Here is a 25315-nt window from a genome sequence, read left to right as displayed (position 1 = left end):
TGTCTCTCAAAACTAGACTTCTGTTATCTGCTCTGAGCACTATTTACCCTGTGCTCTCGCCTTGCTGACGAGTTTCAGGAAAGCTCCTCAGACACTATGCTCTCCTGAGATGTTTACATCTTTGATTCTAAGCTCTGTGACCCAACCACCTCCCAAACTCTCCACACACCAAATTTTCATCCTGGTAACCTCTTACCAGTCTTTAGAATCCCCCTCCAAAACGTCTCCTCTCCACCTGCTGTGTCCAGGACCCAGGGTGTCCCACCCCACTGTGCTGTGATTTATCTCTTTCCTGGTTGTCCCATGCATTATGAGGACTGTCTTGAACTTATGAGTAATGCTTTATTACTTTCTACATCATATGCATTTAGCTCTATAAACACATGGTGCAAAGTGTTTCATCAGTTGACCATATTTGTGCAAAATGAGCATTAGCGTGTCACAGTGTTGAGCTTTTTTTCTTTTACCCCTTTCTTTAATCTTTAAAGGGGATGCAGCTTTTCACCCCTCTAAGTGCTTGACTCTACTGCTTTAAAAAGAAAACACCTTGACCCATACAGAAGAAACACACTATGATGATAAGAAACACAAAACTTCCTCTCTGGGCATTTAAATTCTTGACATATTTATATTCTGTAGAAGAAAGGATACCTAGAATAAATTCAAGTGGCTCAATAAGTGAATTGCAATGCTTGGAGCAACTGACAAAAAGGGGGTATTTAGTCTCAGTACTTTTAATCACTTCCTTTGGTATCATGGCAACACTGACAGTGAAGGTGATTACATAGATCATGCAAAAAATGCCAGTCTCTTCTGGAACACGTCAGTTTTCCATAAAGAAATGCATCAGTAAGGGTGATCGTGAACTCCATGGAAGACCCAATAAGTGTTGTAGTGGGGAATTCTGCATCAGTCTCTTCTTCCTCTGGGACTTTGTGATTCCATGAATGACATAATTTCTTCACCTGGATTTTCATTGCTGCAGGAAAACCCATCCCCCCACCACCTTGGGGCTCTGAAGGCAGCAGAAAGAAGATATATGGTCATGGGAAAGAATATCAGCATGATGAGCAACTTCCTCCTCTTGGGATTTTCAGAGCATCCAGAGCTGCAAGTTGTCCTCTTTGTGTTGTTCCTGGGGATCTATTTCATGACTCTGGCTTGGAATCTGGGTCTCATTGTCCTGATCAGGATGGAGTCACACCTCCACTCGCCCATGTATTTCTTCCTTAGTAACTTGTCCTTTGTTGATATCTCATACACCTCCTCTGTAGCCCCTAAGATGCTCTGTGATTTCTTCAAGAAGCAGAAGACCATCTCCTTTGTGGGTTGTGCTGCTCAATTTTTCTTCTTTGTTGGGATGGGAGGCACCGAGTGCTGTCTCCTGGCAGCCATGGCATATGACCGGTATGCTGCTATCTCCAACCCTCTGCTCTACACAGTCCTCATGTCTCCCACCATCTGTGTGGGAATGGCCACTGCAGCCTATGCTGGAGGATTCCTCACTGGATTGGTCCAAACCAGTTCCATATTCCAGCTTCATTTCTGTGTGCCGCGAGTCATTAACCACTTCTTCTGTGACCTGCCACCCCTGTTGGTCCTGTCTTGTTCTAGTACCTTCCTCAGCCAGGTAGTGAACTTTCTTGTTGTGTGTGCAGTTGGTGGGACATCAGCTCTTGTTGTCTTGGTTTCCTATGGCTACATCATTACTGCTGTTATGAAGATCCAGTCAACCCAAGGGCGAACAAAGGCTTTCAACACCTGTGCCTCTCATCTGACCACAGTGATTCTCTTCTATGGCTCCGGTCTCTTCTCATATCTCCATTCTAGTGCTGGATACTCACGGGACCAAGATAAGGTGGTGTCCGTGTTCTATGGAGCTGTGATTCCCATGCTGAACCCTATCATATATAGTTTGCGAAACAAGGAGATCAAAGATGCATTGAAAAAACTCAAGGGGAGGAAAAAGCAAATGTCTTTTATGTGTCTTATAATTCCTTGAGTTAAAAAATTCTAAGTTTTGCTATATGTAAATAGGTATAATAATAAGTGAATCATAGAAACTGAATAATAAGTTAAAGAAGCTATTTCAAATAAGACCCCTACCTACATCTACTGGATAATTAGGCTCAACAAGTTTGTTTTCTTCCCTTTACTTTTCTTGTCATGGACCAATAGGGTTTTACTCTTGGTCATCTGCAACAGAAATGAAATATGCTTTTCCATGATATTCTTTAGCTTTATGACATCAGGTGGTGGGTCCAGAATGCCATGTCTTAAAAAAATTTTTTTTCTTTATTAATTTTAGAGAAAGAGGACAGGACAGGGAGTGAGAGATAGAAACATCAATGAGAGAGAACATTGATTGGCCACTTCCTGCATGCCCCCCACTGGGGATTTGACCCACAACCTGGGCATGTGCCCTGACTGGGAATCGAACTGGTGACTTCTTGGTGCATGGGTCGATGCTCAACCACTGAGCAACATGAGCCAGGCCAGAATGCCATGTTTTAGAGCTGTTCAGGGCATGGCCCCAGGACCACAAGCATTCAATAGAGACCTCTTTACAATATAACACTGCTCATATCAATCCATTCACCACTTGGAACAAATTTTATGTTTCCCTTGCCATGGATTTTTACTTATTCAAAGGTTGATGCTGACCAGGAAGGGTGACTCTGGATTAAAAGCCTGAGAACTCTAATTGGGCTGGGTTCAGTCATGGTTACTCAGAGCCAGGAGAGCAATAGCGTACCTGTAAGCATGTCCAAGAAGAACCCAGGACCACACCTCTAGAATCATGAAGTCCCCTGGGGCCAGAATTAGGAGCCAAACCCAGCAGAACCAAAGTGGTAAAGTCACAGTGAGCAAAGAGCAGAGATAAGAGCAAGTGAGTAGAAGGTCAAATAAAGAGCTTCCCAGACAAAAAAAGGCTAAGGGAATACATTAGCACTAAACCAGTACTGCAAGAAATGTTAAAAGGACTGCTGTAATTAGCAAGAGAAATTGGAAGAAAAATAGAACCACACTAAACAAAAATGGCAATAAATAAGTACATATCAATAACCACCTTAAATGTAAATGGATTGAATGCTCCCATAAAAAGACACAGAGTAGCTGATTGGATAAGAAAGCATGACTTATCTATATGTTGTTTACAAGAGACCCACCTCAAAACAAAAGACTCACATAGGTTGAAAGTGAAGGGATGGAAAAAATTTTCCAAGCAAATGGAAAGCAAAAAAAAAGCTGGTGTAGCAATACTCATATCTGATAAAATCGATTTCAAAATGAAGGCCATAACTAGAGACAAAGAAGGCCACTACATAATATTGAAAGGATCTATCCAACAGGAAGATATAACCTTGATAAACATATATGCACCCAATATAGGAGCACCAAAATATATTAAAAATCTTCTGGAGGACTTCCAAGGAGAAATAGACAGCAATACAATCATAGCAGGGGACTTCAACACCCCATTGACACCACTAGATAGATCCTCTAGACAAAAAATTAGCAAGGAAACACAGACTCTAAATGAAGCACTAGACCAAATGGATTTAATAGATATCTATAGAGAATTACACCCCAAAACTACAGAATACACATTCTTTTCAAGTGCACATAGGACCTTCTTAAAGATAGACCACATGATAGGACACAAACTAACTCTTTACAATTTCAAGAAGATTGAAATCATATCAAGCATCTTCTCAGATCACAATGGCATGAAACTAGAAATCAATTGCAACAGGAACATGCAAAGACATTTCAACACATGGAGGCTAAATAGCATGTTATTAAACAATGAATGGGTTACCTAGGAGATCAAGGAAGAAATTAAAAACTTCCTGGAAACCAATGAAAATGAACACACAACAACACAAAATCTATGGGATGCAGCAAAAACAGTTCTGAGAGGGAAGTTCATAGTACTACAGGCCTACCTCAAGAAACAAGAAAATTCTCTAATTGACTGTCTAACCGCACACAACTTAAAGAATTAGAAAGCAAACAAAAAGAAAACCCCAGAGCAAGTAGAAAAAAGGAAATAGTAAAGATCAGAGCAGAAATAAATGACATAGAGACCAAAAAAAAACAATTCAAAGGATCAATGAAACAAAGAGCTGGTTTTTCGAAAAGATAAACAAGATTGATGGACCTTTAGCTAGACTCACCAAAAAACAAAGAGAGAGAGAACCCAAATACACAAAATCAGAAATGAAAGAGGAGAAGTAACAACCAACACCACAGAGCAAATGAGAAGACCTAGAGGATAGAGTGCCATGAGGTTAATTTCAGGTCTGGGCCTCCTAGTGACTGGGTGGGACCATCTGGTTTAAGACACAGGGCCAAGGATGAAATACTTCCCCTAGAAGCTTTGGTTCCATATCTGCTGTCTAGACCATTTCTCACTCTTGGCCTTGTATGGATATTTGACTCACTTACTGTCCTCACCCCATCCCCAATTTACTTCCACTTCATATGCTAGAGTTGGATTCTGTCTCCTGTATCCCTGGAATCTGAGCTCAGCCTGTCCCATGATTCTGACATCCTTGCTCTCATCTCCATGCATTACCTCAGAAAGGCCCATGACCTGAGAAAGGGTATGATCTGAGACAGGATACCAAGTCATGGCCTCAGGACAACCAAATTGCAAGAGTTTGCAGCAGAATTGAACGTGAATTTTAAATAGTCTTATTCTATTTTATAAGGTGGTCCTTGAGTCCAGGACACACATTTCTGAATGTGTATACAAATCCTGGTGAGTCATGATGACAGCCAGCCCTAAGTCACACCGCCTTTGGCTATAACTACTCTGCCTCGATCTTTTTTGCAGTTCATGCTGTCACTTGATCTGTGCCCTGACAGCTTGGATAAGAGTCACTGCAATGTGTTCCAATGCCATCCTCTATTTCCTCTATCGGCACTTTTGAAACTTGATTTTGTGTGTGCGTGTGTGTGTGTGTGTGTGTGTGTGTGTGTGTGTGTAGTTATCTGTCTTCTCCCTAAGTTGTTAACATCCTTGTCTAAACTGCTCTCTATTGCTTCTCCAAGACACAGAACAGGAGTGGGGCAAACTATGTGCTTAATAAATACTTGTTTAATCAATGAATACAAAAAATCCCAATTCACTCAACAGATAATTTAGAGATTTTTTTTATGCCAAGGAAGGGAATAAATACTTCCTGAATGCTTATTATATGTTAGGCATTGTGCCCAGTGATTTGAAAAAGTTATATTTAATTCTGTATCATATGCACAAATTCCTTGTTAAAAAATTAAAACATAGATAAGATAATTTTCCTTTTGACCCTAACCCTCAATTTCAATTTCATCCTGGACTCTCCAAGAGGAAAACTATTTATATTGGTGTATAAATTGACATCTCTTTGCATATAAATATTTACATATGTACCAACTGAAAACATCCAATACTGCTTTATGTGGCTCTGTGTGTATTTACATAAGTGGCATTGCACAGAATGTTCATTTTATACCTTGCTTTTGAAAAAAATACAAACATCATTTCTTGAAGCTCTTTTTATGCTGTACATATAAATATACCTCAGTCTTTTTTTTTTTTTTTTATCCTCACTGGAGGACATTTTTCCATTTTTTGTTCAGGTAGAGTGGGAGGGAGAGAGAGGAACAGAGAGAGAGAGAAACATTGATGTGAAAGGAACACATGGAGTGGCTGCCACCCACACAACCGACCAGGGCTGGGGACAAACTGCAACCGAGGTACGTGCCCTTAGCGGGAACCGAACCCGGGTCTCTCAGGACCGCAGGCCGACGCTCTAACCGCTGAGCCAAACCGGCCAGGGCTACCTCAGTCTTTTTTATTGCTTCATAGGATAGACATACCAAAACGTATGCACTGCTTTACTGATGGACATTTAGGTAGTTTCAAGTTTTTCCCAGTTTACTACAAAGAGCTTTGCAATGTGCATGTTTGTACATTCCTCTTCATGCTAATATTCAGTATTTATGGTAAAAACTGAGAAGTTGAATTGCTGCTTATAGGATATGGATATTTTTAAATTTTAATAGACATTGGTAATTTCTCTAAAGTGCCTATCAGTGGATATTCCTGCCAGCCATGTGCCAGGGCACCTACCTCCTCATACCCTTGATGAAAGACAATTCATCAAAACTTTTTTTTTTTCTCCCTACCTGATTGGCTCTTATACAGGGAGGGGTAAAAGGAGGTTTACAACAGTTGTGAGTACATCAAACAGAGTTTATTCATGTTTATTAATTATCGTATTACTTTTCATACAAACAACTATAAACCTACTTTTGTCCCACCCTGTGTGTATTTTTAAAAAATTCTTGAAATGCCCCTGCTGGATAGGGTTGTTTATTGTTCTTATTTACACACAGTGTCCTACATAAAGACTCTTTATACATTTTTTTTTCAGTTCTTACAACCACACAATGAGATAGGGGTTTTACCCATTTTGTCTAAGAGGTGAATCTCAGGAAGGAGGTTAAGTAACATACACAAGGCACACACTAAGTCAGGGAGATCCTGAGTGCATCCACATGACACCAAGACCATTCATTGAAAATACACATTGCACCACCGTTGTGGCTCAGTGAATTGAGCATCGTCCCCTGCACCAGGGGGTCACCAGTTTGATTCTTGGTCAGGGTACATGCCTGGGATTTGGGCACAAGGGGGTGTGCAGGAGAGGCAGCCGATTGATGGTTCTCTCTCATTTCTTTCTCCCTCTCTCTCTCTCTAAAAAAAAAAATCAATAAAAATATATTAAAAAGAAAATACATATTTTAACACAAATCTTGGCATCATCCAGAGACAAAGAAAAATTTATTAAAAATGATGTATGGTGTCAGGTGTGTATTTAAATATCAGGGGGACCACTTTGTAAAGTATGTGATTGCCTAACCACTATGCTGTACAGCTGAAACTAAAACAAAAATGATATTGAAAGTCAACTGTAAGTAAAAGATAAAATTAAAAAAGAAAAAATATATTAAAGCAAAGTCTATCAAAACGATTATCTCAAGTCAAGCATGTTTTAAGTGTATTAAGAAAAAGGAGAACAGAGTACTCTTACACGGTTAGGGTTAGTTTCAATAAGATCATCATGCAAGTTACATACCAGAAGTAAAGAGCTGCAAACCTGAGAGATAAAAAAGACCCACTAAGAAGGGCTCCTAGTTGCTAACTGGGTTCAAATTCAAACAGAAAACAAAACAAAACAAAAAAACAGAGTCTAACTGCCATTTCTTGCACATGGGCCTCTTAACAAACTGCATTTCAGGGAGAAGCCTGCACTGAACTGCCTGCCTGCACTGTGTTTCTGCCATCCGAGCGGGCCCTTAACAAGGTTTCCTGGAATCCTATTTAAACCAGGAGGATTGAGGCTTTGCCCAACCATTCGCAGCTGTGCAGCTCTGACCAATCAGAGAGGGTCTATTCTGATCAATCAGGGCAGTGTCTTTGGGCCAAACTGTGAGGATTCAGAGTCCTCATTTGCATGAGGACGGACCAATCAGGGACCAAGGGCAGGGACTTCTGCCCTTATAAGCCAGTCCCTGTCTGGCTTGGGGAGGATGTTTCCACCAAGGGCAAAAGACTGTGTTTCCCTGGCTAGAGCTGCAACACCGAAGAGGTTTTACTGGAGTAGGGCAGACCTGCATGGAGCAGAGTGGACCATGGCAGAGTGGAGCAGATTGGAGCAGAACAGAGCTGCCTAGTCTGAGACAGTTCTGGTCCCAGGACTGCCTGGCCCCAGAGCTGTTCAACAGCCATGCTGTATCACTGTTGAGTTGTTGGCACCAAATAAAGTTTACTTCTTCACTGCACCCCAAATTGAGGATTCCTGTTGGTGTTGAATTGGCACAGTGACCACTGGTTGATGGAGCTTTATTTAAAACACATTATTCAGCCATGGCCAGTTTGGCTCAGCGATTAGAACATCAGCCTGTGGTTCAGAGAGACCCGGGTTCGGTTCCCGCTAAGGGCACGTACCTCAGTTGCAGTTTGTTCCTGGCCCTGGCTGGGTTGTGTAGGTGGCGGCCACTCGATGTGTCCCTTTCATGTGCTGTTTCTCTCTCTCTCTTCCTCCTACTCTATCTGAACAAAAAATGAAAAAATGTCCTCGGGTGAGGATAAAAAGAACAAAAACAACAACCAACCCCCCCCCCCCCATTATTCAAAAAGTGATTTCTCAGTGAAACAATTTTATAAATGGTTTTATTCCCGAATGACTGTAAAAGAAGGAAGAAACCAAAATGTTAAAACAAAAACAGAACTGAATGAATACCTTTCAAAGGTAACAAAAGGAGGCTCCATCTCAGCTTGCAGCACATGCATCTGTACTCAGATGAAAGAGACCATCAGGTGTGCTGTAGGCTGTGGTGAAGGAAGGCGGTCATGAGTGCAGTGTATCAAGATATTGGTACATATATGTAAATGGTGTTGGGAAAATTGAACAGCTACATGCAAAAAAATGAAACTAGACTGCCAACTTACACCATACACAAGAATAAACTCAAAATGGATAAAAGACTTAAATGTGACTTGTGAATCCATAAAAATCCTAGAAGAAAATGTATGCAACAAAATTGCAGACATTATGTGCAGCAGAATTTTCACCAATACAATTCCTAAGACAAGAGAAACAAAGGAAAAAATTAATACATGGGACTACATCAAACTAAAAAGCTTCTGCACAGCAAAAGAAACAACCATCAAAATGGAAAGGGAACCCACTATGTGGGAGAGCATAATTGCCAATGATACATCAGATAAGGGGTTAATTTCCAAAAGATAAAGAGTACTCATACAACTCACCAAAAGGAAGAAAAAAAAACCCAATTAAAAAGTGGGCAGAGGACCTAAATAGACACCTCTCCAAACAGGACATACAAATGGCCAAGAGACATATGAAAAAATGCTCAATGTCACTAATTATCAGAAAGATGCAAATTAAAACAACTCTGAGGTATCACCTCACACCTGTCAGAATGGCCGCCATCAACAAATCATCAAACAACAAGTGCTGGCAGAGAAAAGGTGTGGAGAAAAGGGGACTCTAGTACACTGCTGATGGGAATGCAGACTGGTGCAGCCACTATGGAAAACACTATGGTGTTTCCTCAAAAAATTAAAAATTGATCTGCCATTTTACCCAGTGATCCCACTTCTAGGAATATACCCCAAGAAGCCTGAGACACCAATCAGAAAGAATATATGTACCCCTATGTTCATAGCAGCACTACTTACAATCACTAAGATCTAGAAACAGCCCAAGTGTCCATCAATAGATGAGTGGATAAAAAAGCTGTGGTACATATACACAATGGAATACTATGCAGCTGTAAGAAAGAGAGATCTCTTATCCTTTGAGATGACATGGAGTATCATCCTAAGCGAAATAAGTCAATCAGAAAAAGACAAATACCACATGATCTCACTTATTTGTGGAATATAATGACCAAGGTGGGCTATGAACGAAATAGACCCAGAGACATAAAAAGGAGTATGGTTCAGACTGACAAACCTCGGAGGAGAAGGGCGGGAGTGGGGAGAAGGGGGGAGGAATGAGATAAACCAAAGAACTTATATGCATGTATGCGTAACCAATGGACATAGACACCAGTCCTTGGGGAGGGCGGGATAGGGAGGAGGGTGTCTGCGGGAAAGAGGAGAAACATCTGTAACAAAAATAAATTAATTTAAAAAAAAGATATTGGGGTCTGGGGGACAGACAATAAGGGAGCCAGATTAGAAGACAGTTTAGCACACAACACTGCATCAGCTTTCACAACGAGTTGTTTGTGCTGGAGGATTCTGCTCTCAAGCGACTGCCTTCTTATCAGCAATTACTTTGTATTTGTTCCATCGACCTTGCGACTGTATCTCCAAGCGTGGAAACATGAAATCTTTCTACATGGGCTGCTGAGAACTTTGAGTAAAATGTGTGCCCCATCTGTAGCAAGAATTTAGGTCATCCCGCATGTGCTTTCATTCTCATTTCTGGCTCTGGTCTGCATCCCTAGTTTTCCCTTTTCACCATTCTTTGAATCTGTTACTTTATTTCTTTATTTTAATGTATCTTTGCAAGCTGCTCGCTCCACCATTTTGGAGCAAAGTAGAATATACAAATGACCCAGAGTTAGCTTTACCCACCGGGCTGCTGCCTTAGAAAGGGAATTTGTCATGGTTTTTCAGTCACCAATGTCTCTAACCTCTGCTTGGATCACACCTGTCTCCCGACCCTGGGGTCGTCCTAGACTTCTTTCCCATGGTTCTCCCAGTTCCCCCTCAACGTCTCTCCCTCCACCACCGTGATCCAACCAAGTGGTGCCTGCTGCAGTATTTGCACAGTAAATTTATGTGAGAACATTAGCCCTTTGATTATACCTCAGAAAGGTTTTAGAGCTTCAGTGACCTAGTGACTAGTCTGTTCCACTCTCCCCTTTTCATGAAGAACAGAAGCTCTGAGTGGTGAAATAACTTGCTAACGACCCACAGCTGGCTAACGAAGGCACCCCTTTCCAGCCCAGCAGTCTAGCCACAGACTACACCACAGCTGGCCGGTGCCTGTCAGCAAAGTATCCAAAAGGAGGTGACCTCCCTGGGGCAGAGGGTCTCGTGGTCTGAAAACCCTTGCTTCACAGTCTGGCAACTCTGACTTCCTGTTTTCAGGGCAATTGTTCTGCTTTAGCGCCGTCTCATAAATTCAATGTCTGGGAGAGTTTTCTCCTTCCCATCATGATTACAAGGCCTCAGCTGGAAGAAACGAGAAAACACACGTGGACGGCGGTTTTCGAGCTGTGTTCCCGGGGACCGGGGACCTGCACAGGCCTCCTCAGGGAGGTGAGCTGAGGCAGTTCCTTCGCTATGTATTTTATCTTAGTTTCCGGTGCAAGCTTGCATTTGATGATAACATTTCCACTGCTAAAATTAGGTTTGCGATCTATAAATTTAATAAAATCCTCTAATGTTGTGAATGAGGCAATGAAAATCCAGAGAAAAGATGCAATTTGAGAGAAAGTGACGAGGCCAGGACTCAAACCCAGGGCTCCTGATTCCTAGTGTGTTCACTGTGCACTTTTCTCTACACACACTGACACACATGCAATCACACACACACACTCTCACACGCACACACACCATAGAAGCAAGGTGGGAGGGGCACTGGTTCTCGTGAACGTTCTGCAGCTAGTACGGTCAGGCTCAGACCTTTCTCTACCGAGGACCAGGCTTTCTTCAGCTTTTCCTCTCTCCACCTCCGCAGTGACCAGCTGCTCTCGTCCCTCTCCCTGCTCTTGTTAGCTCATGAGAACTGCAGTTCTCCGTCTTTTTCTGGGGTGCAGGGAGAGAGAAAGGCAGGTCACATCGAAGCCCGAGCATCCCCTGTGGGGAGAACGTTGTTGCTTCTGGAAGGTTTCAGACTTCAGTGAAGATGTTCTTTTATTGGGAGGAGAGGTGTGATGGGAGGAAAGTTTGTTTCCCCCAATCCTAACACCACAGTGCGTGTGTGGATACTCATTATAATATCTATGAAAAAGTTAGCTGTACAAAATAACCATAACAAGAGAGAATTTGGCTGGCTGAGCTGTCGCATGGAGATGCTCCTCTCCCTTAGACACCAGCCCAAACACATTTCTGAACACAAAGACAAAGGTGCCAAACAAAAAAGGGGCATCTTTCACAGCCAGAAAGACAGAACTCAGGACAGAGCAGTGAGTGGGCGCTGAAGCCCTGGCTGAGGGCTCTCTGAGCCAGAGGTAGACCTCATCCAGTGTCCCCGGTCTTCAAGGGCTGTGGCAGGTGACCCCAGACCACTGGTCCTTTGAATGGCGCTCAAGGGGGACTGGCAGCTGTCCTGGGAATCGAGAGGGGCTGTGTCAGCCACCACAGGCACATGAAAAGAACTCCACCCGCTCACCTGTGGAAAGTGGGTGGGAGGCTTACCCTCCTCCAGGAAGTATCAGAACCCCAGTCTTGTGATCACACAGATGTGAGGTTTTCATTCACATGGACACTGAACCAAGAAATGACCATAACCACTGGTCCAGTAGGAGCATGAGGCCTCCGTAGAGACCAAGTTTAAATTATTTTGGAGGAATAACTGCACAAACCAGAGCAAAAGGCTTGCCAGAGCAAACCACAGTGGCCAAGGAGCTCAAGAGTCATAAATTACAAACCAAACAAGGAAACAAGTTGCCAAGAGGAAGCAGCAGCAGCAGCCACACTGAAAACACGCATGCCTCGACCTGTACGGAATAGAACACTCTTAATATTTTTAGTAAAAGATTCCAGGCATAGCTTTCCAGGTTGCAGTTGGACTGGGGATGCACAGATCATGCCTTGTGCAGATGCCGGATAGGATCCCAATGAACCTTCTTATCTTACGAATGGGGAAACAGAGACCAGAGAGCGAAGTGATTTGTCTAAGGTTAGTGACAGAATGAGGAATAGAATCCAAGTTCCCAGAATCCTAGCCCTGGGCTACTTTTAGTGCCCTGTGCTTCCCTCATTTCTCAAGGTAGAAATGAAAACCAGCTTTAAGAGAGGAACCAGGAGGAGAGGGACCGTAAGGCCTACTCAGGACCTGGGAAACCCCAGACCCAAGGCCCTCGTTCTTATTCGTGAAGCTCAGATTGAGCTCTCTGATAACTAGAATTTTTAGATAAACCCCTCCTATCTTCTTTTTGGATTATGCTGACATGTTTGTCTTTCCTCTTCTCTGCCTGCTTTCCTTAGTCCTTCTCCTGACTGTCAGCATGATGGAAATACCATCAGGATCCAATTCTGATTGGATCGAGGAGCAGTTTGCCAGTGACAAGCAGTTCAGTTCGGTGGTGGTTCCTCCTTCCTCCCGACCTCTGCCTCACCCTGCCTGCAGGCTGCGTAGGAGGATTAGCTGAACATACTTGGCAGAGAGGGGGACCAAGGTGGGTCTGGAATGCATTTGGGTTTGGTCCCGCAGGGCCAGAGTCTTAAATACCAGATCAAAAATAAATAAGGCAAAAGCTCCTGGCACATAGACGCTCTCCCTCTGGGCTCTTATAAGTAAGTCATCTATTATGTAAGATATTCACCCAGAATACAAATATAGACCAGAAAACCAAATTTTTTAATAATACAAAGTACGAAAAACACAAGCTAGACCCAGAGTATGTGCTCAAAAATACTGAAGTCAACGGAAACAAGATTCCTATAATATTGTTGTCTCAGCTTGACTATTCATTCCCAAGCAGTCATGGCCTGCTTTTCCAGGGACATGTTTGAGAAATATTGCCAACTTGGTCTGCTTTATCCAGTAGTAACACGTATCGACTGGGCATCTGCTGTGTACCAGATACTGCGCTAGATTAGCAATACAATGATGAATCAAAAGGCACACTCCCTTCCCATAAGGAGCTTACAGTTTACTAGAGAAGAGAATGAAGAGAAAAAAAATCCATCAAATATACAGTTAAAAATGCAAGGGATGCTATGGAGCACACAGAGGGGACATTAATATTAATTACTGCTCTCCATCAATTCATGTTTTATTGGGAGGTACATTCCCAGGACAAGAAATGTAAGGGTTAAAGAGAGATAAGGTGGGGAAGGAGACCAAACACGGCTGCGGGGACGTATTACTGAACCGACGGCAGCTTAAAGAAATACACAGACAATTGCCTAGGCACGTAAACGTCGTCAGATGGACGACAGGAAAGCTCTGGTCCGCAAAGCAGTCCACTGTAGGGAGAAAGGAAGAGCAGATACTTGCCAGATCCCTCATACCTTTCATCTTAACACATCGAGCCTCCCTGGCATGTGGCATCAATCCTCTGTGCTTCTGGGTTAAACGATCCAACTCCTCTGACCAACTTCTGGAGAAGCCGTATCTTATCTCCATGGCCCGGTGCTTCATCTGAGCTCAGAAGTGAAGAAGGGGCCAGAGTCTCCCTGCGTTCAGTACTATGTAGGGTCTCCAGATACAATATAGGATGCTCAGCTAAATTTGAATTTTTTATAACCAATGACTATTTTTCTTAGCATAAGTATGCCCCAAATACTGCATGGGACATACATATACTAAATATGATTTCTGTAACAGACACAGACAACAGTCTGGTGGTCACCAGAGGGAATGGGGGTGGGGGTAGAAAAAGGATAAAGGGTGTCAAATATATGGTGACCGAAGATGGTTTGACTTTGGGTGGTGGGTGGGCACAAAATGTAATGTACAGATGATGTATCATTACAATGTACACTTGAAACCTATATAATTTTATTGACCAATGTCACCCCAATTAATTTAATTAAAAGTACTTAAAAAAACTGGAAAAAATTATGTTTTTAATCTAAAATTTAAATAGAATTGGGCATCCTGTATTTGTATTTGCTAAATCTAGCAGCCTCCTCTTACTGAGCCTGGGTATTGGGGGAGACTACACCAAAAACTGGATTCTTCTCGGGGAGGGGCCAGGTGCTCTGAGAGGTGAGGGGTGGGGATGACCGATATTACTTCTCTCTCTGCCAATCCCTGGTAAATGCTATTTTGCGATTCCTCTTTCTATCTCTGTGAATTTGCTTATTCTAGGTCTTACTCATAAGTGGAAGCATACAATATTCGTCCTTTAGTGTTTGTCTAGCCCCAATCTGACAGGCCTCAGAATGCTGGCATAAAATGGTTTCTGGGATGCGGGTTCTTGTCGGTTTCAAACGTAGACTGGATGCCCCTCCTAAGTGGAATGTCTTTTTCCCATCACCCTCCCAGGCCTCTGCCATCAACTCTTCTGGAATCTCAGGAAAAGAGTCCTAAGATGGCAAGTGTCTTACATTTATTTGTTTGTTTGTTTGTTTAATCTTTCCAACAAATATTTATTGACCACCCAAGTTTTCTAAGAATCAGGACGGATCACAGAGAGGAGGCAGGGAACCACCCTGCCCTGGACACATCCAAGCAGAGGTTGGCTGAGGGATTTGTGAGACTCTTGGAGGAAGCTCCAGTGTTGGCTGAGAAGGGTGGGTCGTTTCCGTCGTGGGATTCTATAATTCTGTGAATCTAAGTCGGGGATCAGTGAACCACAGATCCCAGACAGAATCCAGCCCTGGTCTGTGTTTGTAAATAAAGATGTACTGGGACACAGCCATGCCCACGCATTTACATAGCATCGACTTTTGCACTACAGTGGCAGAACTGAACAGTTACCATAGATATACCATTGGGTTTCAAAGCCTAAAACATTGATTAGCTGGGTATTTACAGGGAAAGTTTTCAACCTCATTGTAAAAGACTCCTAGGACACATTCTTTGATAGAACAACCAATCCCTTCTAATTTACCTGTGTCATTAATCCAAATGGCATTATTATCAGATTCTTTTCTTTGGAGAGATGCACATCTTTGTCTAGGACATTTACATAAGATGCCCAGGTGGTCCCTCTGAGTCAGCATGGCTTCCCGTGCTGTCAAATGGGTGACCGGAGGAAAGCCAACCTCCTGAGATGCTCCTCGATGCTTTGCTCGCATTCCCTTCCTGTAAGGGTTGAACCGCAGAATCAATCTGAAGGTTGCAGCAATGAGTTCGGCAAAGCTGAAAGCTGATGTACAATCATCTCCTACCTGAGTCAAACGGAGCTTTACTCAGATGATTTCAGTCAATCCTCTTAATAATTTTATAACGCAGAGGTAGATCCTGTTTCTGTTTCACAATTGAGTACACGGAGGCTTACACAGACCCCAGAACTCGCCCAGAGTCCTATAGGGAGCCAGGATGCTGCCTATATTTCAATTCTGAAAACTCATTTCACACCCATGTCTATCAGTCTTATAGTTGAGATATTCTGAGTGACTATACAAAGCAGAACAAACTCTAGAACCCAAATAGACCCATAACCCAGCTCATGCTCCTAATTTCATATTTAGATCACACACACAAGGAAGTAGAGACAATAGGAATATTTCAGTGGAGGACCCAAAGCTCCCAAGTACACACAATTCTGGAAATCACCTCACCTAACTCACTTGTTTTTTACTTTAACCAAACTTATGGTTATTTTAGGTCAAAAGAAAAATGGTAGTTCAAAGTGCATCTGAAGATTCTGTAACGAGAGGGAAAAAAATGAATGTTAGATTGGTTTTGTGTTACCCAATAATGAAACAAATATAGAAATATGACATCTGTCAGCAGTTAGCCCAGAGAGGTCACATGTTCAAATCATCCTCAAAGAGGAAGTTTCATAACAGGAAAGATACCAGGACGGAGCAGGGAGGATGTCAGGGAAATCCCACCGAGTTTACAGTCCGCTGTGTGCGAAGCTCTCCCTGTCAAGCTCTTACAGCTGAAGGAGAATACAAGAGGCACCCTTCTTGCTAGGCTGACATCATCAGGACACCTGAAGACAGATGGGGACGAGATTGGTCCGAACTACTCAGTCTCTAAGGGGCTCCGCTTGGGGCATAGAGGGGTAGCTCTGAGGGCTTCCTCAGTCAACCAGACCCTTGAAATAGCATTAAATCGGACGCTGGCTACTCCAAAACCAGAACTAACTAGGCATGCCTGAAAAAAATGACAGGTGTTCAATCAGTGTTTAGTTAATGGGTGGATGAAATAGGCTTCTGCTAGAATGTCCTGGAGAACTGTGCTGAGAATACTGAGGCAGCCTCAGAGCTCAGCGGACGTGAAAGTTGTGGCTGATCAGTGATGTCTGCCTAAAGGAAGCAGGTTTGACTCTGGGTGGTGGGCAGGCAACGCCATGTATAGATGATACATCACAGACTTGTATCTTCAAAAAACTATATAATCTTATAAACAATGTCACCCCCAAGAAATTTAACTTAAAAGAGAGAAAATAAATAAAATTTGAACCTGGGGAAGAAAGAAAAGACAGTCTTGGCCAAATCAAAATTTTCTTCTTTAGTGTAGTGGAAGTACCACCTCAAGTCACAGACTCGTATCCTCCAAACCCAAACATGGAAATGGCAAAGAGAAAAGAGAGCAGAACGGGAAGAGCTGGTGAAGAGAATTAGAAAAGTTAGAAGGAAAAAGTGTGAGTAGAGAAACAAAATCAAATGGCTGCTGAATGTTGGCCTCGCTTTCAATGGGGATACGCAGAATTTCACGTGGGTCCTCTTTTACCCACAAAATTAATTGAAGTCAAGAACCCACTCTGTTCTTATTTGTGGGGTCAGGACACAAACAATCCGGATGGGAAGAGCAGTCTTTGAAGGGAAGAAGCTGACAAAGCAACTCTATAGGGTTAGGAATCAACAGTTCAGAAAAGAAATGATTATCGCTTTGTTGACTGATATCTCCTAGATTTTTTTTAGATCCAAGTTTATTCCACAGTCTGTAAACATCATTGTTCTGCAATCCACTTAGCAATTATTTGACTGTCAGTTTTCAGACTGCTTTCCTAGGTTCCTGCTAAAAATAAGAAAGGAAAACGGTCCCTACAAACACAGCCAGACCCCCCCCCAAACCCCCGCCTTCATTTCAGAGCGTGGTAAAACCCGAAAGTCGGAAACACCTGGACCAGCTCCAAGCCCACACAGAACTGAACCTCAGGCCGGAATCACAGCTTGGCTCTGCCCGAGACGATGGCAGAAGTTTTCACGCGCTCAAACTGAGAAAGAAAGCAGACGGGGGCTTCCCTCTTGCCTCTCTTTGGAGGAAGTGAAATCATGCTTCTGTAACACAGATGGATACCGTTTGCAGAAAAGTCAGCTGTTTCTTTTAGAGACCAAAGTTCAGTTTTTAGACCGGGGCCCTTGCGGGTGGCCATCTGGAGAGTTTCTGCGATGGCGTCTGTACTTCAGCACAAGAAAGAAGTAGAGGAAATTGCTGGTGAGCGGGGTGAAGCAAGGAAGAAGTGGGTGTAACTCTCAGATCTAACTGTGCGGGCTGCTTCTTCACCTTTGACCATTATGAGCAGCGGTGCGTGCGGCTGGCATGCAAATTTAAGTTGAATTGAAATTGCCTTCATCTGCACTTCTCTTTTCGCCGTTTCCCTGGGACACGAAGAGAGAACTTGCTTGAGCACAGCAAACACAGAGTCGTAGGCTTCGGATCATTTCAGGTATATGGAAATTCCAGAAATAATTCTTCTTTTTTAAAAAGAAGTATATTTGTCTGTTATTTTCCTGAGTCCAAAGTAGTGGTTACTCAGTACTCATCCCTGTGTTGGGTACTTAACTAGAGTCTCAATAAAAATGTGTCAAGTGATTAAAGACATGCTCATTGTTGAGAGCTCAAAAACACAGAAACGTAAGAGGAAAAAAATTTAAATAATTCATCCAACTATAAACCCAAATTAATTTTGGACTGTAGTAAAGAATAAAAAGTATTTATTTGAGACAAAAGGAGCTGCGGCCAGGGAGACGCAGCTTCAGGTAGCAATCTAAATTGTGTTCCGCTGAGACAAAGGGGAGGCCACTTTTTATTTATTTTTTTATTCTCATTCGAGGACATTTTTTTTTTTTTTTTTTGCATTTATCTTGAGATTGAGTGGGAGGGAGAGAGAGAAAAACATCGATGTGAGAGAAACGCATCGAGTGGTTGCCAGCTATATGACCCCAACCGGGGCTGGGGACAAACTGCAACCAAGGTACGTACCCTTAGCGAGAACTGAAAACTGGCCTTGCTGGTCTGCAGGCGGACACTTCAACTGCTGAGCCAAACCACCCAGGGCGGAGGCCACTTTTTTTTTTTTTTTTAAATTTGTTTTTGTTACAGATGTTTCTCATTTTTCTCCCATTGGCACCCTCCTCCCTTCCCCCATGCCCCATCCCCAGCTTTGTTGTCTATGTTCTTTGGTCATCCATACATGCATGTAAGTTCTATGGTTTACCTCTTCCCCCCAGCCCCTCCTCCTCTGAGGCTTGTCAGTCTGTACCCCACCTCTATGTCCTCTGGGTTAATTTTGTTCATCAGTTTGTTTAGTTCACTATATTCCACAAATAAGTGAGATCACGTGATATTTGTCTTTCTCTGCTTGGCTTGTTTAACTTAGCATAATACTCTCCAGGTCCTTCCATGCCATCTCAAAGGATAAAAGATCTTTCTTCCTTACAGCTGCATAGTACTCCATTGTGTACATGTACCACAGCTTTTTTTATAGCCAAAGTTTCTGCCCCAGTTGTCAACTAGGCTGTCTTATGTAAATGAGGTATCTAATCATACAGTTCTGAATGGTCTAAACCATGCAGTTTTGATTAGTTGGCAGAGATGCAAATGACTTGTATAGTTCTGATTGGACTGGGCATGTCTTAGTCCATTGGTAGGAAGAAAAACCAGGGCTTGCCTTCAGTGGTTGACTCAGATGGCGTAAACAATCAGGGCATAGTGTGGGAAGCCAAAAGTCCAGTCTGAGGTTCTTCCTGGCATACAGAGCACATGAGGAACCCCTGTCAGTGAGTGGCCATTAGACTCTATTATTCATAAAATTGGTGGACCATGGAGAGTCCACCTCAGCAGATAAACTCTTTCGTGGGTCATGTCAAGTGATTCTTTCATCTCAGGGTTCACAAAAACCTACCAACCAGATGTAATTACTGTCAATGAGTTTTTGTATATCTGTCTTTTTATATATATTTATGCATAGTTGAGGTCATGTTGAATGTATATCATGCTTTTTTCACTTAACATTATGGCCTAAGAATTTCTCATGTCATTGAAATTGTTTGAATATTTAACTATGATGGCAATAAAATGTTTTGTCACATGGATGCAATGTAATTTCACTCTTATTGGCTCTTTCAGCTATTTTCAATTTTTGCTGTGATAAAAATGAAGAGGAAGGCTCTCCAAAAAAAATGACAATGACTGGTTGTTTCAGAATGTAGGAACACCTGAACGTAGCATCATCGACGTTCACCTTGCTAATGCTCTCATTGCAGAAGATTTATTAACAGGATTTATTAAAGGGATAAGAAAGAGTAGAAAATTACTAGCATGTCTTCAAAACTGTGTGAGAGAGTTTTCTGATTCTGATGAGTTAACTCTGAAACAGTATGAAGAAAAATGTGTAGATATTTTAACATATTTTTTGGAAGTACTAAAAGACACAGAACTCCACTTCTTCAAGTTCTTGGATTATTCTACTGAGCTGTACATTTACAACTGATTTGAAAGTTAACCAGGGCATCCTATGTAGAGGCTTGCTTCCCTACCCAAGTATCTACTGGAAACTGGTCCATAAATTAATCCTTCTTGGGTATAAGTGAATTCCCTGAAGCTTGATAACTAAGGCATGAATACACCCAAAATGTCTGTTTCTGGATTTTAAGAACACAATACAATTGTTATTTTAATAATAACTAGTGAAGCTCACCCTGTGAGACAAGACCACTGGCCTCATGATTTCTGAGAACACTGTCAGTTGCATCCATGGCAATTTGAGGTCATTCAATTCCTTGAAACTGGCTTTCCAGGATGTATTCAGGTGATAGTGTAGTGATACTTATATCCCAGAGCATAACTTTTTCAACCTCAGCGCTGCATCTGGTTCATGGTCTGGTCTGGGGAGCCATGAGAGTACACTGGGGAGTCTATCCACTCCCCTGGATTCCCTGGCTACCACTAAATGTACTAAGACGCATACTAGTTGTCCCAAAGAATTGACAGAGCTGAGCCTTAGTTAATCCTGGCACTGGATCAATGAGTCTGGAAACACTATTCTGAATTATGGGCTCTCATGCCCTAGCGTTAGTACACTAAAGAAATTTTGTGAAATTATGTTCAAATGATATAATAAATGAATTGTTGCTTTAAAAAACATTGAGTAATGAAGACTCATGCTTCTTTTTAGGCACCTGTACCGATTATATGCACTTAGCAATGGAATGGCAGGTATCAAATAGTTGCCAGCTACACCCCCACACACGGTGTATAAATGTGTATACAAATATATTCTTTGGCTACAGTCTGCTTTTGCTAAATCAAAACCTAGATATTAGTGTGGATTATCTCTTTGTTTAAACATTTTTATCCGGAAAAAAACAACAGTACCTTGTGGGGACCCCTCACCTTCACTCTGAACGCTGGGGACAATGAAAGCTGAGATTCCCAGCGTGTAGCAAGTGAAATCCTCTTCAGATGCCTTCAGCTCCGCCCCAGATAACGCCATCTCCAAAGCGGGGACTGTTAGGGCTTATGAAACCCCACAGGAGCCAAGTCCATGAGTTTCACTCCTTTCTTCTGTGGGAACAGCTTTCATCCTCAGGTGAATGGGAAACCGGGGCCATACCCAGCCTGGGTGTGGGGGAGGCAGGATGTTTCAGTAAGAGTGATGCTGCTGTTTACCTCTGCACTCACAGCATCGTGAGACCAGTACTGGAGTTCCAGGAAAGAGCAGTCAGAGAAAAAGCTCGAAACATCAAAAGAGTGAATAGAAAGCAAAACCAGAGCTTTTCCTTGTCAGCCTGAAAGCTCGTTGGAGGAAACAGTAAGGGCTGTGGTTGCAGTTCTCCTGAGTACCCTCTGCTGCTGCAGCGTGGGAGCTGTGGGGAACAGTTAGGGCAGTTAACTGTGAGGGAGATCTAGTACACCATCATGTTTTCAAAGTCCTGATGGACCACAGTGTTCCAGTTGACTCATTTCTTCATTTTGCAACCAGAACAGCCTAAAGAGGAACTGGTGGCTTTAGGAGAACTGTTGAGTTTTTTTGTTGTTTCAGCAACTGCTGTCTGTCCCACCAGTTCAATTTGCGCCAAGCTCGCCGGGCATTGCTTGAGGCTGGCTTGGGGCAGAGGCTGTCTGAACCATGAACAGCTTCAGGGGTGCCATCCTCTTCTGGGTCGTGGCAGCATGGGCTGACATGGACAAGCCTCCAGGAGAGACGGACGAGACTGGATTTCAAAAATGCAAGAATGCCTTGAAACTACCTGTTTTGGAAGTCTTACCTGGAGGGGGCTGGGATAATCTGCGGAATGTGGACATGGGACGAGTAATGGACTTGACTTACACCAAATGCAGGACCACAGAGGATGGACAGTACATCATCCCCGATGAAATCTTCACCATTCCCCAGAAACAGAGCAACTTGGAGATGAACTCAGAAATCCTGGAGTCCTGGGTGAATTACCAGAGCAGCACCTCCTTCTCCATCAACACAGAACTCTCCCTTTTTTCCAAAGTCAACGGCAAATTCTCTGCGGAGTTCCAGAGGATGAAGACCCTTCAAGTGAAGGACCAAGCTGTAACCACTCAGGTTCAGGTAAGAAACCTGATCTACACAGTCAAAATCAACCCAATTTCAGAACTAAACTCAGAGTTTAAGAGTTTGCTCATGGACATCTCTGACCGTCTGGAGAACAACCAGACACGGATGGCCACCTACTTGGCAGAGCTCTTGGTCCTCAACTATGGCACCCATGTCATCACCAGTGTGGATGCGGGGGCTGTCCTCCTTCAGGAGGACCACATCCGATCCTCCTTCCTCCAGGACAGCCAGAGCAGCCGTAGTGTTGTGACAGCCTCTGCTGGTGCTGTTTTCCTCAACATCGTGAACTTCAAGTTAGAGGAGAACTACACCTCACAGAATGCCTTCACCAAGAGCTACCTCTCAAACCGAACCCACTCCAGGGTGCAAAGCATTGGAGGGGTTCCTTTTTACCCAGGCATCACCCTCCAGACCTGGCAGCAGGGCATCACCAACCACCTGGTGGCCATAGACCGTGTTGGCCTGCCTCTGAATTTCTTCATCAACCCCGACATGCTGCCTGACTTGCCAGGGCCCTTGGTGAAGAAGTTGTCTAAGACGGTGGACACCGCTGTGAGGCGCTACTACACGTTCAACACCTACCCTGGATGCACAGATCTCAACTCGCCCAACTTTAACTTTCAGGCCAACACCAATGATGGGTCTTGCGAGGGGAAAATGACCAACTTCTCCTTTGGTGGGGTTTATCAGGAATGCACCCAGCTGTCAGGGAAGGAGGCTGTCCAGGTCTGCCAACACTTGGTGCAGAAGAATCCACTCACTGGTGATTTCTCCTGTCCCTCCGGCTACTCCCCCATCCACCTCCTAACCCAGGGCCACGAGGAGGGTTACAATGGCCTGGAGTGTGTCCGGAAGTGCACCCTCTTTGTCTTCTGCAAGACGGTGTGTGAAGATGTGTTCCGAGTGGCAAAGGCAGAATTTAGGGCATTTTGGTGCGTGGCCAGTGGTCAAGTACCGGAAGACTCAGGACTGCTCTTTGGGGGCCTCTTCGGCAGTAAGAGCATCAACCCTTTGACAAACGCCCAGTCATGCCCCGCTGGCTATTTTCCACTGAGACTCTTTGAAAGCCTCAAGGTATGTGCCTCTCAGGACTATGAGCTGGGATATAGGTTTTCGGTCCCCTTTGGTGGGTTCTTTAGCTGTGCAGTTGGGAATCCCTTGGTGGATTCTGCCATATCCAAAGACTTAGAGGCACCTGCTCTGAAAAAGTGTCCTGGGGGCTTCAGCCAACACCTCGCCCTCATCAGTGATGGGTGCCAAGTGTCCTACTGTGTCAAGTCTGGGCTCTTTACAGGTGGGTCTCTGCCCCCTGCCAGGCTCCCACCTTACACCCGGCCACCCCTCATGAGTCAGGCTGCCACCAACACTGTCGTAGTGACGAACATGGAGACTTCCAGCTCCTGGATTAAAAACTCCCAGACCAACCGGTGGAGGTTGGGGGAGCCGTTGGAGCTGCGCAGGGCCATGAAGGTCATCCACGGGGACAGCAGCGGTCTGTCGGGAGGAGCTGCTGCTGGGGTTACCTTGGGGGTCACCACCGCCCTGGCAGTTGTCATCGCCCTAGTGATCTATGGCGCCCGGAAGTACAAGAAGAGGGGATACCGGGCCATAGAAGAAGAGAGGCAGAGTTTGGCTCCTGGCACTGCAGAGGCAGGGGATGTCACCCCTGACCAAGAGCAGGAGCCGTGTCTAGCCTAAATCTCTCCCGGGAAACTGTTTCATCTCCAGACAGAGCTCCAGGTACCTCTCTCCTTCCTTCTCTCTCCACTCTGCCTTCCTAACTACTAAAGTGGCAGGTGCAATCCAAAGCAGGTATAACTTCGTGACTTCTCTAGGTCTCTGGGCCGGGAAATTAACAGAGCTACATGGACGAGTTTGGGGTGGGGAGTTGGAGAGAAGCTGTGATGTTCTAAGCAGAAGTCATCCTGGGGCCTAAAACATGAAACAGGTATCTTTTCTCTATGTGCACCATTAATATTTCCACCGGAATGCATGTGTGTAAACAGAGAGGAGGGGGACTGTTGACATCTGGATTTGGAGATGATGCAGTTAGTCTGAGGTTGGCTGTGGTTCCAATTCACAAGCTGTAAGAATATTTGCTTTGAAAAAAATAATTAAAAAACAATTCTGCCTTTAAGGGTTACCCTCCAACTAGTTTGTTTTTCTTAAAGTTCTCTGAATCTCATGTTCCCAGAGGCTGACAGAGCCCCACAGAAGACACAGGAGGCTTTTCAGCTTCGGGGGCTCTGTGTCATCTCCCCTGGGTCACCTCAACATTATCTGACACGAAATATGTTGCTTGTGCCAAACCCGATGTTTTCTAACTTCCCCACAATTTAAGACTCACTTGGACCAGACCACAACTTTGGACTGTAAAGTCCTCAGAAAAAACTTTAACTTGTAAACTTCTATTAGTATGTCAAGGGAGAAGGGAAACCTTGTAGAAAAGGGGCGAAGAAAAGATAAAAACTGGAGAAGGGTCTGGTGCTCAGGGGAATTTGGAATTCTTACCTGCAACCACCTACCTGGCTTTTCTCTTAGCTTGTCATTAAATGTTGCAGTTTCCTGGTCTGTGTAACCAAAATACAACCCCCTCCTCTTCCAGGAGTGGCCCTTATCCTTCCTGACCCCCCAACTCCTCCCACCACATTCCAACAGGAAGTCTGCATTTTTCTGGGGGTGGGAGATAAAGAATAAAACAAGAAGTCAAAGTAAGCCCACAGCTAAGTTTTACAACCCTCCTGAACACCCAAACAGGACAGAACCCCTTGCCTCGATCTTTGCACAGAAAGGGGCCAGCATGACCCAATCCACGCTTTTGAATGAAACAGAACAGGCACCCAACACCATGTGTGACATTCTTTCAGGCTGAGCTCCTGGGAGCACCGGACAGGATGCACGGCTGTCACCTCGCACACGGGCCTTCGCCCAGTGTTAGTACCAATCTCACCCAACTGTGATTACCAGGGTGCCTCCATGCTCCTCCGCAACTTTTAAAAAAGTTATCTATTTCTCATTGAATCTAATGTCATTAGTGAGTGATCTTCTGTGAGGGATAACGTGTCCTCTCCTGATTCACATTCACCGTCAGTAGCTTAGGCTGGCACAG

The 25315-nt window shown here is 43.8% G+C and overlaps 2 protein-coding genes across 2 annotated transcripts; both read left to right on the top strand.

Moving 5' to 3' along the window:
- Window positions 1-958: 958 nt before the first annotated feature.
- On the top strand, window positions 959-2002 carry LOC118628894 (olfactory receptor 5A1-like). The gene has a single exon (XM_036259889.1). The coding sequence runs from the start codon at window positions 1040-1042 to the stop codon at window positions 2000-2002; it is 963 nt and encodes a 320-aa protein (XP_036115782.1). The 5' UTR covers window positions 959-1039.
- Window positions 2003-21585: 19583 nt separating this feature from the next.
- Window positions 21586-24317, top strand: LOC118628850 (macrophage-expressed gene 1 protein-like). Its single transcript, XM_036259832.1, has one exon. The coding sequence runs from the start codon at window positions 21748-21750 to the stop codon at window positions 23902-23904; it is 2157 nt and encodes a 718-aa protein (XP_036115725.1). The 5' UTR covers window positions 21586-21747; the 3' UTR covers window positions 23905-24317.
- The last annotated feature ends 998 nt before the right edge of the window (window positions 24318-25315 follow it).

The sequence above is a fragment of the Molossus molossus genome, unplaced genomic scaffold (assembly GCF_014108415.1).
Source record: "Molossus molossus isolate mMolMol1 unplaced genomic scaffold, mMolMol1.p scaffold_m16_p_13, whole genome shotgun sequence".
In the NCBI taxonomy this organism is placed as follows: Eukaryota; Metazoa; Chordata; class Mammalia; order Chiroptera; family Molossidae; genus Molossus; species Molossus molossus.
The sequence above is the reverse complement of the archived record's forward strand: the minus strand, read 5'-3'. Positions and strand labels throughout refer to the sequence as shown.

What these genes read in the sequence shown, in the direction of transcription:
- LOC118628850 (XM_036259832.1), top strand. Translation starts at nt 21,748, where the DNA reads ATGAACAGCTTCAGGGGTGCCATCCTCTTCTGGGTCGTGGCAGCATGG.
- LOC118628894 (XM_036259889.1), top strand. Translation starts at nt 1,040, where the DNA reads ATGGTCATGGGAAAGAATATCAGCATGATGAGCAACTTCCTCCTCTTG.